The sequence below is a fragment of the Aulonocara stuartgranti genome (genome assembly GCF_965226115.1).
Source record: "Aulonocara stuartgranti genome assembly, chromosome: 14".
NCBI lineage: Eukaryota > Metazoa > Chordata > Actinopteri > Cichliformes > Cichlidae > Aulonocara > Aulonocara stuartgranti.
This window is the reverse complement of record NC_138950.1, coordinates 4,288,002-4,303,995: the sequence shown is the minus strand read 5'-3', so window position 1 is coordinate 4,303,995 and position 15,994 is coordinate 4,288,002. Positions and strand designations below refer to the sequence as shown.

At 39.9% G+C, this 15,994-nt stretch overlaps 1 protein-coding gene across 3 annotated transcripts in view; it reads right to left on the bottom strand.

The window, feature by feature from the left end:
- LOC309687767 (unconventional myosin-VIIa-like) overlaps positions 1 to 13,625 on the bottom strand; it is a 52,635-nt gene extending 39,010 nt beyond the window's left edge. For 2 of the 3 annotated variants that reach the window (XM_082502939.1, XM_082502940.1), the window contains exons 1-4: positions 13,097 to 13,625; positions 1,879 to 1,992; positions 1,563 to 1,715; positions 599 to 616 (exon numbers count right to left, since the gene is read on the bottom strand). In XM_082502939.1, coding sequence (XP_082359065.1) covers positions 599 to 616; positions 1,563 to 1,715; positions 1,879 to 1,992; positions 13,097 to 13,195 — 384 coding nt within the window. In that variant the 5' untranslated portion in view covers positions 13,196 to 13,625. The remainder of the gene's footprint in view (positions 1 to 598; positions 617 to 1,562; positions 1,716 to 1,878; positions 1,993 to 13,096) is intronic. The other variant, XM_082502941.1, reaches the window with a different exon arrangement.
- Positions 13,626 to 15,994: the final 2,369 nt, after the last annotated feature.

Sequence of the window (15,994 nt, the reverse complement as noted above, 5' to 3'; positions counted from 1 at the left end):
AACACATCTTAAAACTGAACAGCCATGAACAGGTCAGCATTTTATGTTTCATGTTTAAGGATTAAAGCACCTGTCAATATCAGATTAAAGTCTTTCAGTTAAATTTGAGAAATTATCAAAGAAGCCAGCCGAAGATCCTTTAGTAAAATGTCCACAATACAACGTCAGAAATATTACAAAAAAATGTCATGCGGCTGTCTGTTGCCGAAAGGATCGAGCAACAAGCCGGTGCCGGTTAGCGGGTACATGAGCTGACACAGGTCGAGTAGCTCAGATGTTGAAGGATGACAATGAGAACGTATCATTGTTCGCCATAAGAGAACAGAAAGCCATGTTGGAAACATGGTGCAGCTCTCAGTTTGGTTACTGTTAAGCCAAAGTGAGTTACTATAGTCCCTGCGCCAACATGACACATCCATCCATAGTGCATATAAGAAAAGAAGTCCCATCAAATACATGATGTCTACTGAAACGTGCAGCAAACACGCTGTATACTGTGATCGAGGCCATGCAGCGTGCATTAAATCCATGCAGTGGGTGCATATCCTTGTATATTTTTTAGCCTTTGTCTATGCTTGGGTTTCAGGGGCTGACTTACCCTGCCACCACAGTTTGTCTTCAGTAGAAACAGGAACAAATAAAGGAGGGTAACAAACAGAGGTAATGAGAAAATAAAGCAAGGAAGGTATTATGATGACAGGAGAGGAGTGAGAAAAAAGTGACAGAGAGTTAAAAGAGTAAGGTGACGAATAAAGTGTTAAAAAGCTGCTTAAACAGACAGAACATATAGCAGTAGGGTCAAAATAAATGAGATATAGCAAATTCTATATAAAAATGAGGTTTGTATTAAACTTTAAAGCCTTTTAAAGCCTTAAACTTTAAATCACAACGACAGTTGCCTTAAGACACTTTATGTTGTAAAGTCAAAACGCTGCAATAATACAGAGTAACCCCAGTCAGATAAACCTCTATGAGCGAGCGCTTGACGACAGTGGGAAGAAAAAACTCTCTTTTAACAGGAAATAACTTCCAGCAGAACCAGGCTCAGCGAGGGGCATCTGCTGCAACCCATTGGGGATGAGGGGATAAATAATCAAATAAAAAATTAAGAAAAGACTTTATATAAAATTTTGTTTTAGTGCAGAAGAGCAAATATTTGTTACTCTGTGTAGAAAAATCTTTTTAAACAGTATTAAAGGGATTAAATAATGAAGGTATTTCTATTGTTGGAGTTCCATCCATCCAGCAGGATGAGGGTTACAAGTGTGAATGATTTAGTTTGTACTCTACATAGTTGTTGGTAGAGTTTCTTTAATGAGCAGAATTAGGCTTTTCATATTTAAGCATTGCTTCTGCCTGAGCCTGTTCAGTCACTCCTTGGTTCCAAGTACTGATGACAATTTCTAATATATCAAACACTACTTCCTGCCACAGTTTGAGTCAAGTTGTAAGTGTAGTGTAATTGTGAAGAGTAGCCATAATGGTGAGGAACTGGGAGCCTGTCCAGGGTAAACTAGATTCAGTAGGCTCAGCCCTGCAGTAATCGCTGCAGTAATACTCACATATATGAGTTTTTCTCTGTATCTGATGAGCAGGTTACGGAGGATACCAGCTTCATTGAGGTCTCCCAAGCGAATCATGTCTTCCACCCCGTGGATGGAGGTGGGATGCATTGGCTTGATGTTGGTGGCATTTTGGGGGGAGATCCAGTGCTCCTGAAGGAGGATGGGAAGTTAAGTTGAGAAAGCACATTGGAAATTCAGGACATTTTTGATCCTAAACAAAAAAAACAAAAACGTTTTTAATGATCTCAACGGTCACATGGTGTCTGTGACATGTTCTTTAAAAAACAAGTTTTATTTGTATGTAAGTGCTTACATTTCCTTCATCGTCCACCACTTGGATCTGTCCGGAGTCACAGAGTTTGACCACTGCGCCGATCGGCACCTCAAACTCCCGACCAGTCTTCAGGTCCAACCAGACATAGTCGCCCTGAAAGGAAGTCAGACAGTCAAACCGAAATCAGGATGTTAGGATTTTGGGAGTTAAATCATTCAGCGTCAGAGTAACAGAGTAAGTATCAAGGTCAGAGTAACAGCAATGTCAGATCACATGAGAAATCAGCCAGAAGCAGAAAGAAACCGTGAAGCAGCATTGACAGAAAAGTGCGTTAATATGTGAACTCATCATGAAAAACAATATTTTTCATCAAAACTTAGAACCAGCTCGTGGTCTGAAGAAATCAGACTGTAGGTTAAATAATTCCTCAAAGCCTTTCGAAACAAATCTTGCCACACAGCAGCAATCCTTAAATGTCTTTGAAACTTTTATTTTAAAGGCTATGAAGACAGAAAACCTGCATTTATAAAATGAAAAGTAAAATCGAATAATACAGTTTAAAAAAATCTGCTGACTTCGGCCCAAAATAAAGCCAAATAAAGCTTTTCCCCCTAGAAGTTAGAACTTCTACCTTCATCTCTGTGTTACAGGCTTCTGTACGTGAAATTAAATTATGGTTTCTTTGAGAACTGTTTCTCTTTAATAATGTGTCTTATATACCTTTACTCTACACTCGACTGGCTTTTAATACAGTACCTGCAGCAGACTGACAATCCTTGCTTTGCTTTGAGGGTTTCTGTCTGACCTTTAATCAGTTCCAGACGTTTCTAGTAGGTTACCACTAGACCCAGTTTTTAGGTTTAATCCAATTTACATAAAGATTTTATGTTAAGCCAGTAATCTAAAATTTCACAAAAATTCATTGCAGCCATTTAAAATGGTACTCAGTAGTTTGTACGGCCTACAGAAGCTTGCATGCCTGATAACATCGGGGCCTGTTCCTAATGAGACAATAGATGGTGTCCTGGGATCTCCTCCCAGATCTTGACCTCAGATCAGGGCATCGCTGAGCTGCTGGACAGTCTGAGGTGCAACCTGGCAGAGTTGGATGGACCAAAACATAACGTCTCACTCAGCTGGATATAAGTCAGCTGAGCGTGGCTCCTCCTCAGTGGTATCAGATCCTCCATCCTCCATGTGCTGCCGGCATACTCTCACCACATGAGGCGTATCGTGCACCAGGAGGAACCTGGGACCCACTACAGCAGCGTAGGGTCTGACAGTAAGTCCAGGGACTTCATCCTGATACCTGATGGCAGTCACGGTGATATTGCCTAGCGTGTAGTGTCTGGATATGCCTCCCCAGACCATCACTGACCCAATACCAAACCAGTCGTGCTGAATGATTTTACAGCTATCTTAATGTTCTCCACAGCTTCTCCAGACCCTTTCATGTCTGTCACACGTGCTCAGGATGACCCTGCTGTCATCTGTGAAAAGCACAGGACTCCAGTGGTTGACCTACCAATACTGGTATTCTATGGAAAATGCCAGGCGGGCTTCACGGTGTTGAGCAGTGAGCACAGAGCCCACTACAGGACGATGGGCCCTCAGGTCTCATGACTTTTGTTTCTGATTGCGTGGTCAGAGACATTCACACAAATGGCCTGTAGCTCTGCCAGTGCTCATCCTTTTCTTCCTGTCACAAAGGACCTTATACTGGTCCCGCTGATGGCTTGAGGACCTTCTGCGGTCCCTGTCTCCTGGAATCTCCTCCATGCACTTGAGACTGTGCTGAGTGACGCAGCTAACCTACTGGGAGCGGCAATAATGATGTGCCATCCAGGAGGAGCTGGAATACCTGTGCTACCTCTGTAGGGTTCGGGGGGGGGTGTCCACCTGTAAAGTTGTTCCTGTTTTGGGGGGTGTGTCATTGTTGTCTTTCAGCATTAACAGTCCCCTTAACTGACCAGCTCAATGCTCACGAAGTTTAACTGAAGCTTACTCTGACTGACAATTATTCCCTTAGTGTGTTGAGCAGTGTACAACACTATGAGGTCTTTAAGATACTATTGATGGGGGCTTAAAATGCAGCTCTTTGTACATGAGCAGGGGATTCTAAATTAAATTCTGGATTGAACAGGGAGAGAATGAAGAGAAGCTAAAATGGGAAGCATGAGTAAAAGAAGTATACACACATAAACAGCCATGTTAAAAACGTAAACACACATGATCTCTTCAGATGACCCATGAGTCAAAAGTGACCCAGAACAGAAAACCATGCATAATTATTTTAACACACAGTTCTGCAGTATTACATCAGCATTCTTCTCGTGTATAAGAAAAAAGGCACACGTAAATAACAAAGCAGGGAGCAACACAAATGCTACAGATAAAAGCCATGTAATTATGACTCATGAGACTTAAGACACAAGCAGTGTCAGCATACCGGCAGCAGAGTGCTGTGTTTCATCGCAGTGTTGACGTTGCGTATCAGCGCCCATTTGGCCTGATCCTTCTCATAAAGCTCCACATAATCCCGACGCTTGAACATCTTCACGTGCACAGTGAAAACTTACTTACAAGCACGCTCACAGTTATATCCAGAGGTAACGGTCTAGAGGCGATACCCACACGTATGAGAGGAAATGTTTCGAAATTGTTCAGATGTTCATTGAATTTTAGTTTCTTGCAAAATTCTCCAAAATCTTCAATGTTTAACAAACGAAATTCCTCCCAGATCACAGGCACACATCACCTCTGTTTGTCTTCACCGGGTTTATCTAAAAAAAAAAAAAGTTGGGGTCGTGGGGAAAAATAATTCCAAGAAAAACAGGTCGAGTATCAGTCCTCTTACAGTCAAACAGCTCTGCCCAGACCAGGGTCCTGTTTTCTGACCTTGCTGGATGTAAAAACTTCAATAAAGAAATCAATTTGAAAATGTGCAGTAAGTTTCCACTGTAACATTTTGGGACCAACAATCCTCCTGCTCTCTCGCTCTCTCCCAGACTCTCTACATCACATTTTGTTAACCCATCCCCTGCTGCCCATGGCAACCAGGTGTCACTTCCTCCTCAGGTGTGTCCTATGGTGTTGGATTTCTGCCTAGATAAGCCCACTGCAGGCTCCTACTGTCATAAATACGCTGTAGTCACCACAGGATGCATCACATAAGTAAAATAATGGCCTTTCACTTTCAGCTTAAATTTGAGAGGAGGGTAGAATTTGGTCATTTCAGATGCTGTCATGGTCCTGAGTCAGTGACCCAGTGTTTTTGAATTATTAATAGTCTTTGCTTTCATTATTATTTAGAATTTCTAGTCTCTTGGTTTCTGTGCCTCCTGTGTTTCATGTTTAGTTACTCTTGTTTCCGTGTTTGTTCCGTCTGTTCCCCTAACCAGTCATACTCCATGTCTGTGTGTCTAGCCTTGGCTGTGTCCCAATTCAGGGGCTGCATCCTTCGGAGGACCCAGCCTTCGGCGTCTATGTGGGGCTTGTCCTTCGAAGACCGAGAAGGCTGGAAGTGTGAGGCTGAGATTTGTATCACCAGCTGTCTCGGTGGAGTTAAACTCAGCTGTCTGCTCCTTGCTCACTAAAATATATCAGGACGTGAGTAAATTCTCGACCATCTCACACTTCTGTTTAATCAGTTTTCTGTTTGACGTTTATTCAGATGTGTGAAAACTATAACTTTAATCTCAGCCAAACCGATTTACTCAGGAACAAATGAAACACTGAAAAAAGCCAAACTAGCATTTTTAAGTTATCTAAGTGATTTATATATCATGTTTAACCTGAGTAGCGAAGGACTGCGCAGGTCTGAAAACAATGTGCTGGGAGTCCAGTGTTCTCGCCGGCTCGAGTGAGCCTTGACCACCCAGTCAGCTATCGAGCTGGTGGGTAACATGTAATATGTGATGTCTTGATAAATCAAGCAGATATTTGAAGTTTACAAACCTACTTTCTTGAAAATATCTTAAAAGTTTATTTTGTGACCCAGAAAGAGTAATATTTCAAACTCTTTAGTCGTGCTCCTCCGCCATTGCTGCATTTTAAAAGTATTTTTATATTATTATAAAAATATTATAAATAATGATTTAAATAAAAAAGTATTGAAAATAGTAATAAGAGTAATATTAAAACTAAGTATTTGACGCCATTGTTGGAAACTGGAATTTGCTGGACCACGCTATGAATTCTGGGATAGGTTGGGCCACGGAGGATACACCCAACCCCCCCTGAAATTCGGCGAAATGAAGAATGGGTCGGCCGCATTTGGAGCAGCCTCCTAATTGGGACAGCCTTTGTCGCCCGGCTGTGACATAATAGGCCAAACCAAAACGGATTAAAAGTTTGCACATAAATAAATGACGAGTGAAACTTGCCCAACCACAAAGAAACTCGTTGAAAAGAGATCTGATGAGATCTCTTTGAGATTTGTCTATAATGTTAAAGGTAAAAAGTAGCTTTTGAGTTGTAGGAAAAAATGTCTCTTTGCATCTAAATTTGGTGAAAATGAAATGACTTACTGTTCCAGACTTACTCCAGAGAACAACGTCTTTGCAAATAAATAAATGTCAGATTAGAGCCAGACCTTTCTCAATGTGAGGCAACGCTGCTGACTGCTTCATCACTGCACTGCATCAGTATGTGGGATCAAAATGTTTTTACTGTCCAGAGGCTTGTACAAATAAAATATCTGAACGGACTGGCATAAACTTTGATATGAATAATAATCTGTCTTAAATGACCCACTGACCCAGACTTTTTTAGTTTTGAGTGGATGGGTGGAAAATTTAATTAGCTTCAACTCTAAAACATCCTGTCGGCCATTATTATTGTTTTTGACGGTTTTCATATTGGTTTGTTTATCTTCTTCCTCTCCAACTACAGAAGAATGCCAGCCGTGTTCAGCATGAGACGTGAGCTCTGACTCAGGGGTGAGTGTGTCACCATGAATAGCTGTTTGAGTGTGCGTTACATATAAGTCACTTTAATTAAGTAACTACTCCGTCTAGCCAACTGAGCCACCTGAACATTACACCACCAAGCATCTGTCACACACACACACACACACACACACACACACACACACACACACACACACACACACACAGAGAGAGAGACCACATGCTGAATTATTTAACACAGAGGATCTGTTTGGTGTCTGTCTGTCTCTTAGTTTATATTTCTTGTTGTGTGCCGCTCTCTTTCTCTTTCTCTCTCTTTCCCTTCATTTTCTTTTCCATGTTTCCTTTACTGCTGTTATTTCTGACAAACAGCTGTATGTTACAGTGCTGAACACTTGCTGTAGGTTTGGATGGTAACTGATGAGCTTATGGAAACAGCACTGAGATCAGAGAGATGAGTTTGTTACTTGAACAGAAATCTAATTACACGACTACAAACAAAGTTTAGTAAATATTATTTCTCATATGCATAGACTAACATAAACATTTTTTCTTTAAGCAAATATTTTTTTTTTTTAATTCCTAAATAGAGCGATTTTAAAGACATTTTGCAGCCAATTTCAGCATTTGCATTGCATTTCTATTTCTCCATGAATCTGAATATTTCCTGCATCTCTGTAACACAGTATAATGAAGTTATCTGATGCATCTATTCCAATGTCTCATCATGGTGATTCTGAAAGTGTTGGGAGACTCATTTTCTTTGTGACTGTTAAATGACTGTTAATGTTAATGTTAATGTGAAGCTATGAAAATGTTTTTAAAGAACTATAAGATGAGACAGATTTCTTCCTTGAGTTTGTCCTTTTAGCTCCGCTTCTTCAGTTCACCTAACAAGCATTTATTTGGGCTAATGGAAGAAACTGGAGTACCCACAGGAAACCTATGCAGGCACATGGACATGTACAGAACTCCACAGAGAAAGACCCCACCCAGGCAGTGACTCCTTACTGCAGTGGGTTATACATCTGCCTAACAAGTGAAACACAAATAACTTGGCAGCTGCTCAAAAAACTCCCAAAATCAAATATGTGGATCTACCTGCTGATAATCTGAGCTTCCCATTTAAATACCAAAACCAACAATTCCTCAAACCAGGCTCACACTGGCCTGTTGCCCAGTGTGAGCTGGGACAGGCTCAAATAGGCCCTGTAACCATGTTTCAGGGCAGTATTCCCCCCACGGCAACCCCCAGTCTCACATTAACAGCTTTATATAGAAGTCATTCAGAGATCAATGAAGCCCCCAGGTCAACTAACCAGACAGCAAATGGGGACATGACCCACTGAACAGCACCGGGAAGCTCGTGTGACCAACCAGGATATAAAACTCTTTGAGCCACACACTTCATTCTGCACAGTGTTAATACTATAGTAATCTCAGACATACAGTTTTCAAGTTTTCACACTGACACCCCACTCAAAGCTTCTGTTTACAAGAAGCAACCAGTCAGAACAAAACTGTCTTAAAGGGAGAAGGAGGGAAGCTTGTTTCAGACAGAATAAACTGAGAGCCTTAAAAATGCATAGAAATTATTATTTTGAACTGTGAATCATGCAAAGCTACTTTAGAAGAGTCAAAAAATAAAAACTCAGAGCAGAAAATTAGCAAAATAACTTGATTTAAGGTGCTTTAAGGAGGTCTGCAGGTTTAGAAGAAACCATTATATTTATAGAGAGCATCTTTTCTGTGCTTTTTCAGTTGAGGGGAAGTTAGAATCAGGCAGTCTCATATGGAAAAGTTATATATAAATCTTATAAAGTTTGTATCTGTCTTGTGTGAAACTTGTATGAAAGCATACAAGAGTGAAAACAGATATAACATTCTTTGAAAAATTATTGAAATGAAACTTGTATGTTTTGAATACTTACTAAAGAAATATATGAAAGTGGCCACTTTCATGAGTAAATCATATAAGCCTTATATGATTCACTATATGAAGTAGGCCACATCTGATGCAAGTCTTTATAAGTTTTTTCTATTTCTTTTCCATATGTGGTTGTCTGGCCATCATAAGAAATAACATTAATTCAAGCAAAACATGTAAATTATTAGTACTTGTCTTCAAAGATGATTTAAAGACTCAAACTGTTGTCAAACTTGAGCTTCTACACAAACATGAAAAATATGTTTTGCCAAATGGGCCTCGTCTGCAGACACAGCAGCGCATTATGTCCTGCCAGTTCTGTACTTTTTCCAGTTTACATGAGACTGTAGAGTAAACTACAACTTCACTGATACAGAACACAGACTCATGAAAAGCACATACGCCCTGCCGTCTCATTCTTTGGACAAACGTGACTGAGACGAGCCACACTGATGTAATGTCCATGCTGCCTGCAGTGGATGGGTGTGTGTCATCACCTCTTTCATCAGGTAAATAATTCAGGCCTGACATGAGCCAGGTACTCACTTGCAGCTGCTATGGTGTCTCCTGTGTGGAAAGGTAACAAAATGCAGATAGAGGCCTCTGGATGTCAACTATGAACCACGGTGTCCCCACGTACTACCCGTATGAAAACAGTTATTCCTGTTTCAAATGATAAACTATGAATGTACGTCATTCTGCTCCCCGTTCTTTTAATGGGGTTTAAATTTTGTAAGTGACTTTGTAACAATGCTTTTGGTAAGTAACCCACATTTAGTCTTTTCCTTGAATAAAAATGCAAACAATAAAGAAAACCCTGCCCGAGGATGCTGACTCCTGTCACACTTTATCCTCTAAACCACAAGATGTCATTTTATCCCGTCATTTATTGACTGACATGATACATAACATGGGGTTCCTCTCACAATAGAATTTTCCTTGACTTTTAGGGCAGCAAGCATTAAGTAGCTTTGATATCTGTTATTTGAAAATGTGTCTGATCAACAAATTAATGTCACAAAATCTCTTGACAATGAGATTCTTAGTCTAAAGGCTCCGGCCAAGTCACAGCTGTAACTTTTATGCGTCTTGTTACTTTCGAAGGTTCACTTCAAGTTACACAAACTGTTTCCAGAGTGTGTGAGTATCATCTCACCACTGCAGACTGCACAGCGTCCGTCTGAACCTCTTCTTCAGGTGAGTCTGCCCTCTGCTGGAGTTTTTGAACATTTTAGTACCAGTTAGTCTGAAACTGTAGCTGCAGGTTACGTTACTCAAATTGTCAACGCTGTCACCAGATCTCAGTCCAGTAGAGCACCTTTTGGGATGTGGTGGAATGGGAGACTCACATCGTGGACGTGCAGCTGACAAACATACAGCAACTGTGCGATGCTGTCATGTCAAAATAAACCAAAATCTCTGAAGAAGGTTTCCAGCTACTGGTCTATGTCATTAAAACAGTTCTAAAGGTAGGATGGAGTCAAATCAATGCTGGCAAAATGTAACTAAAGAAGCCACTGACTGTGTTTCTTTAAAACCTTATTTAACCATTAGGGGAACTTTTAGGAATTAGAATATATTTTGTGAGAATTTCCTGGTCGATATTTGCAGCATTAACCTGGCATGATGTCAACAGAAGGAGAAACCAGAGCTCCTATAAACGATAACCTACATAGTGACATGCAAACTCAAGACTGAAGGGCCCCAAACCTAGGACACTCTTAAGAGAACTTACACACGAAAACCACACACTGCCGATACAGCTAAACAAGCCTCCTCACATTTTGATTATATGGGAATAAACCAACCTAAAGAGACATTCGGATCATTGCAGAAATCCTGAATAATCCAATAATTTAAGACAAAGGCGGACGAGACAGTTATTAAGTGAATATACGAGCAACAAATGCATTTACAGCTAATTTGCATTTAGATTGGAGTGACAAATCAAAGGTCACAGGATGAGATATGATGATATGCTAATTGTGCCATAAAATCATAAACAGGCTCTTCTTTTTGCATCAATGAACAAATAAAAGCCCTCTGCAGCGAGCACACAGAGAAAATAATCTTTGAACAATAAATTCACAAGAAACATTCATGTTGAAAGAGCAATAACACAGCAAGTTTTTACACAGTGCAACTACAAAGACTGAAACTGTGTGGCAAAAGCTTATAGACTCATATTCTCCCACAGACTGTGGATTCTCCAGGTGCCACAGACAATCAGAAATGGAGGACAAGCTTGTTGTTGCCACCTGTGGGCAGCTGAATGATTAAACTTTGATTTCCTGCAGAGACAGGACAAAAAAGGGGAGCTTAGATTCTGAATTCCAGGTTTTTTATTTGTACTTGTGAAGGAAGTGCTTAATATTAATATGTGATTGGAAACTTAACAAAAAATAATTTTACAAAATTTAAATTGTTTAATGTCTTGCACCTTTGCACCTCCTACTGGTCTTGCAGTGACAGTGTAAGAGACTGTGAGTTGCCTGGGATCAACCGTTCATTGTCTACAGCTGAGAAGCTGTGGATATGGTATGCTTCAGGTTGTTTTCAGAGGGACACCACTTCTTTTGAAGAGTGCCATAAAAGCTAATATTTCTTTGGCAAATTTAAGTCATTTATCATTCGTCTTTTAACTCCATTTTTGATCTTGTCTAGATGGTTAATGCATCGTGCTCATCAGGTGGGCTCTGGCTATGCCTCTAAGCTGAACTGTTTAATGTTTCACGTACCACATATTAGCATTTTATCACATCAAGTGAGTGTTTTTACACAGCCACTCTGATCAAACTGGCGTTCTTAAGACCCAGTCTTAGAGGCCTGCTTGGAGATATACCTGCAGCTTTAGGTGTCTTGTTACCCTTTCTGTGAAAATGGTTCCCTAGAAGTTATGCAAGCTCTCTCCAGAGTCTGTAAGTATCATTTCACCACAACAGTGTCTGTCTGCAGGTTGTGGTCTGCCCTCTGCTGCTCTGCATGAAAGTTTTACTACACCTCTGTCTCACAACTCAAGCAGGCGTGTTTGGTAAAGAGCAGATATCTCTGAATTATAGTCTATCATAACTACTGGCGTCTGTTTGATGCTCCCATAAACATTTAGGAGGTTGATGGATGTTACTACTTTCACCAGAAACAGAGAACTATAACATAATTACATAACATTATTAAAACACAACATAATTATAATATAGTCTCGTATCTAATAGTTTATAATCTTTTTGGATGGATAGTATTATATGGACATAAATGGGTTTTAAAAAAATAATTCTTCAGCCCATGGCCACGCCCACTGTGTGCAGCCAACCACACACAAATAATGGATATGTGCCTGCTGATCTGACATCACAAGACAGCCATCTTCACAGACCCCAGAGTTTCCCACAGTCTATGAACTGAAGAGCATCGTTGAGAGCAATTCAAAGAGGCTCTTTGTGGCTTCACAAATCAATAGCCTGGTCTTAGGCCCCGGAGGAAGTAGTTTTCGTCTGAGGATTGATTCGTTTAAACATCTGAGAACTGAGCACCTCACTCCCCAACACCTCCCTTAAACTGTGAAGCTTCAGGATGGAGGACGTGCAGTGAGGTATGGGGAAACAAGGGGACAAAGGAGGTCATAGACAAAGAAGGTGGGATGGTGATTCCTCAGCAGGTGATGACTGATTGAACACAGAACACAGATTCTCCTTGGTGTTAATGTGATGGTGCTTCAAAGTGAAAATTTATCCTGAAATCAGCAAACATATGCTAGATAAATGGATCGTTTCACATAAGACTCTTAAGAGATACCTGAAGGTCTTGAAACACTGTCATCGAAGGTTTGGGCGTGGACGGAACAATTTATTAAGGAAATAAAAATGATTAATCGCAGATCACCATAACAGTACAGTGGACAAATAATGTTAAATGTATTTATTTAATGAAATCACGCTTCAGTTGGTGTAACATGTGCTCCAGCTGATATTTAGAAGTAGACCATTAATTAATTAGAGCTATTTAACGTAAATAAACACAGGTTGGGGTGAAAGAAGCCAAACAAAAAAGCCAAAATCCTACAAGAGCATTTTGTACTATGTAGAAAGGATAAAATAAACTATGAGAAATGTCAGAGAGATTTATTTGATATGTACATAAAGTGTAGTAGGAGTGATCTTCTATGTGTATGTTTTTAAGCAATGATGCCGTTGTCTCAGGTCATGTGCACCGACTCTCACTTGGACTACTGACCCAACTCAGGGCTTTATAGGTCACCATGTGACCTGATCACAACGTTCCCTCTTAAACTTTTAAAGAAAAGACTCAAAACCTCTTATTTTTCTAGCAGCAGGTGATAACTCAGCATAAACTAAAACACACAGCAATTTGTGTTTATAAATGACAATCATTCAAACATCCCCTAATTGGACCTGAAGTTTACCTTGATGAGGGTGGTGCATTTGTAGCTGAGGCGGCGTATGTTTGGATCCCAGCCCTCCAGCGCCCAATCAGATCCCTTCCTGTTTATTTTCATTGCCATGGTTACCACATTAACACCTGCATACTGCTCATCTACAGAAAATCCTTCATGTTTAAAAAAAAAAAAAATCTTTTTCAAGCCAGATTTGACAAACGACTGCTGATCGGGACTTTTCCAAAGTAGAGTAATAAAAAAAATATGTACATAAAAATTCCTTTTTCCATGTCGTCTTCCAGATTCAACAGTTGCTTTATTCCACGGTCGAAGTAAAAATGTCCTGCTCCTGAATTATTTCCCCCAACTGTCTGTTTTTCCTCCTCACATAAGAACCTAAAAAATGTATTCCACTGACTGAGTAAATCATGCCTCCTCTCCTGTTTAGTTTGGTTACACCTTTGCAGACTGGATAAAAGTCAGAGTGTGTCTGACGAGACAAACATTCACAGAAGAGATGGGTGGCGTATTATTCAATGTATTTGCTTGTTCTGTTGGCTCGCCCCATTTGTGCCTCTGCAGCAGGGGAACGCTGTCAGGGCTCATTAACTGATCAGAAAAGAAGACAAGTTCAGCAGCGCATTAACTAAGTATCAAAGAGGTTGATACAAAAGTAGTACACACACACACACACACACACACACACACACACACACACACACAGCATCTTGTTTGATTTAACTGGTCTCCCTGTTTACAGTGTGTGCATGCTTTTTAAAGAAAGAGTAAATAAAGTGGGAACACTGTAGCTTCAGATGTTCTTTCTTCTTTCATTATTTTGTGTCATACAGTATATGTTGTTACAGTGGTGAATGTTTGTGTTAAACATGACAAAAGCTTCACATGAGGTCAGCTTGCATGCCAGTCCCTCTGTGCCAAAAGCTCCAGCTTAAGAGTACTCCAAATGCTCTGTTTCATATGTTTTACTCTCATTTCTGTCTGATGTCACTGATTGCACGTATCCATAGTATGTTCATCGAAAGTGCACAGTTTAGCCCTACTAACCCAACCGGCTGTTCAAATCATGCAAACCTTTTGTAGTAGAGTGTAACAGTGAACGATTTGGAGCTGGAAAGGAGTGTGTGTGTGTGTGTGTGTGTGTGTGTGTGTGTGCGTGTCTGTGTGTGTGTCTGTGTGTGTGTGCGTGCGTGCGTGCGTGTGTGTGTGTGTGTGTGAGAGTGTCTGTGTGTGTGTGTGTTTTCACCTGCTGTAAAATGACCATGGCCCTGGTTTTTATCCTTATGGTTGGACATCAGCAGTCACCTGTAGACTCTAATGAAGAGAGTGAGAAATAGATTCGTTTATTCAGAGTTTGCTATAAATACATGAAAAATGATAATGATTCAGATCATCTCACAGTGAACTCATCATTATGTATATCATTATGAATTATAAGGTTTTGGGTCTGATGTATAATTAGAAACAAACAGAATAGACAAACTGTATTGAAATAAATAGAGACTAATACAACCTCAACTAATTTGTCAACATGGCGGCAGGTTGTAAAGTAGTGCCCGAACATCTGAGAAACTACAATGTTATAAGCTGCCATACTGATTAATTATAGAAAGTGCAGAGGCCTTGAAATTACTTGTTCCCATTTTCAAATACTCACTCAACAAAGTGATTAATAAAACACTTTTATTAATCATGTATCAGTAAAACAGACGTTCACTGATAGAAACCTTTATAAAGGGCTCCAAGGGGAAAATAACTACTTACAAATGGCACAAAAATGCCACATGAAACTTTGCCAAAGTTCATTAAGAGAGCCTAATGAAAACTGGCAGTGCATTCTACGGTCAGATGAACCCAGAATAAATGAATCTGGGTCAAATGAGGTCCAGAATGTCTGGCACAGATGAGCTTGGGACCATCACTGTGCAAAAACATGGGAGAGTGAGTGCTGGTATGAGTGCAAAAAAACAACAACACACAGCAGAGGCACCTGAACAGTATTCTGTTACAGTAAACAGGATAACTGGGTTTGTTCTTTTCAGGTCACTCGCATGCAAACAGTGTTTATGCATGTGTATCTGTGTGCATGGGAATTAGTGTTAATGAATTATTCAGGCTCCTCTTGATGAAGCTTCAGGCTGATCCTTTGACTTTTTGACGTATGACAGCTGCAACACCTCAACCTCATTAGACGCTTTGTTTGGGTTTCTCTTTGAACCGCAGCACAGCTTGAGTTACACCAGAGCTCTGAACAGAGCCTGGTTCAACCTTTAAGACCGCCATTATATCAAATCTAAATGTTCTCCGGTGAGTCAGGTGTGCAGTGCACTTCAGACAGGATGTTGTTTGATTTGCCTTCTTTTCATTCACTTCAAAAGTTTCCTTAATTTACATCACAAACATTTAACATCTTTTACCAAACTACCTCTAATTGTCTAATTTTAACTTTGTAGTAATCAGTGGTTTTTCTATTATGGTGTTATTATGGTATAGAAAATGTCTTCAGTTTTATTCTTTATTTTGTTTATTTTTATAGAGCTGGGAGGAGGTTTTTGGATTGGTACGTCTACATAAGTGACTAAAATATTGTCACCTTAAACTGAAGCAACAAATTCCTGTCTGAAAACTGAACTTAAACAAACAAATTAAAAACTAATGAAAGGTACAAAACTTTAATACCTATGACCTCAAGAAAATTAAACAAATAAATAATATTGTAATATTTTCAAAAATAAGCAGGTAAAGCCATGAAATCTTTAGCACTTTTGAAAGAAAACATTACTGTAATAATTGTCCAAGTATAAAATAAATGCTTTTTGAATAAAAACTGTTATCAGATAAGTCTAGAGGAATAAACAGAAAGCAGGAATAACACAGCCAGTGTCAGCCAGACTACAGGGTGTAAAT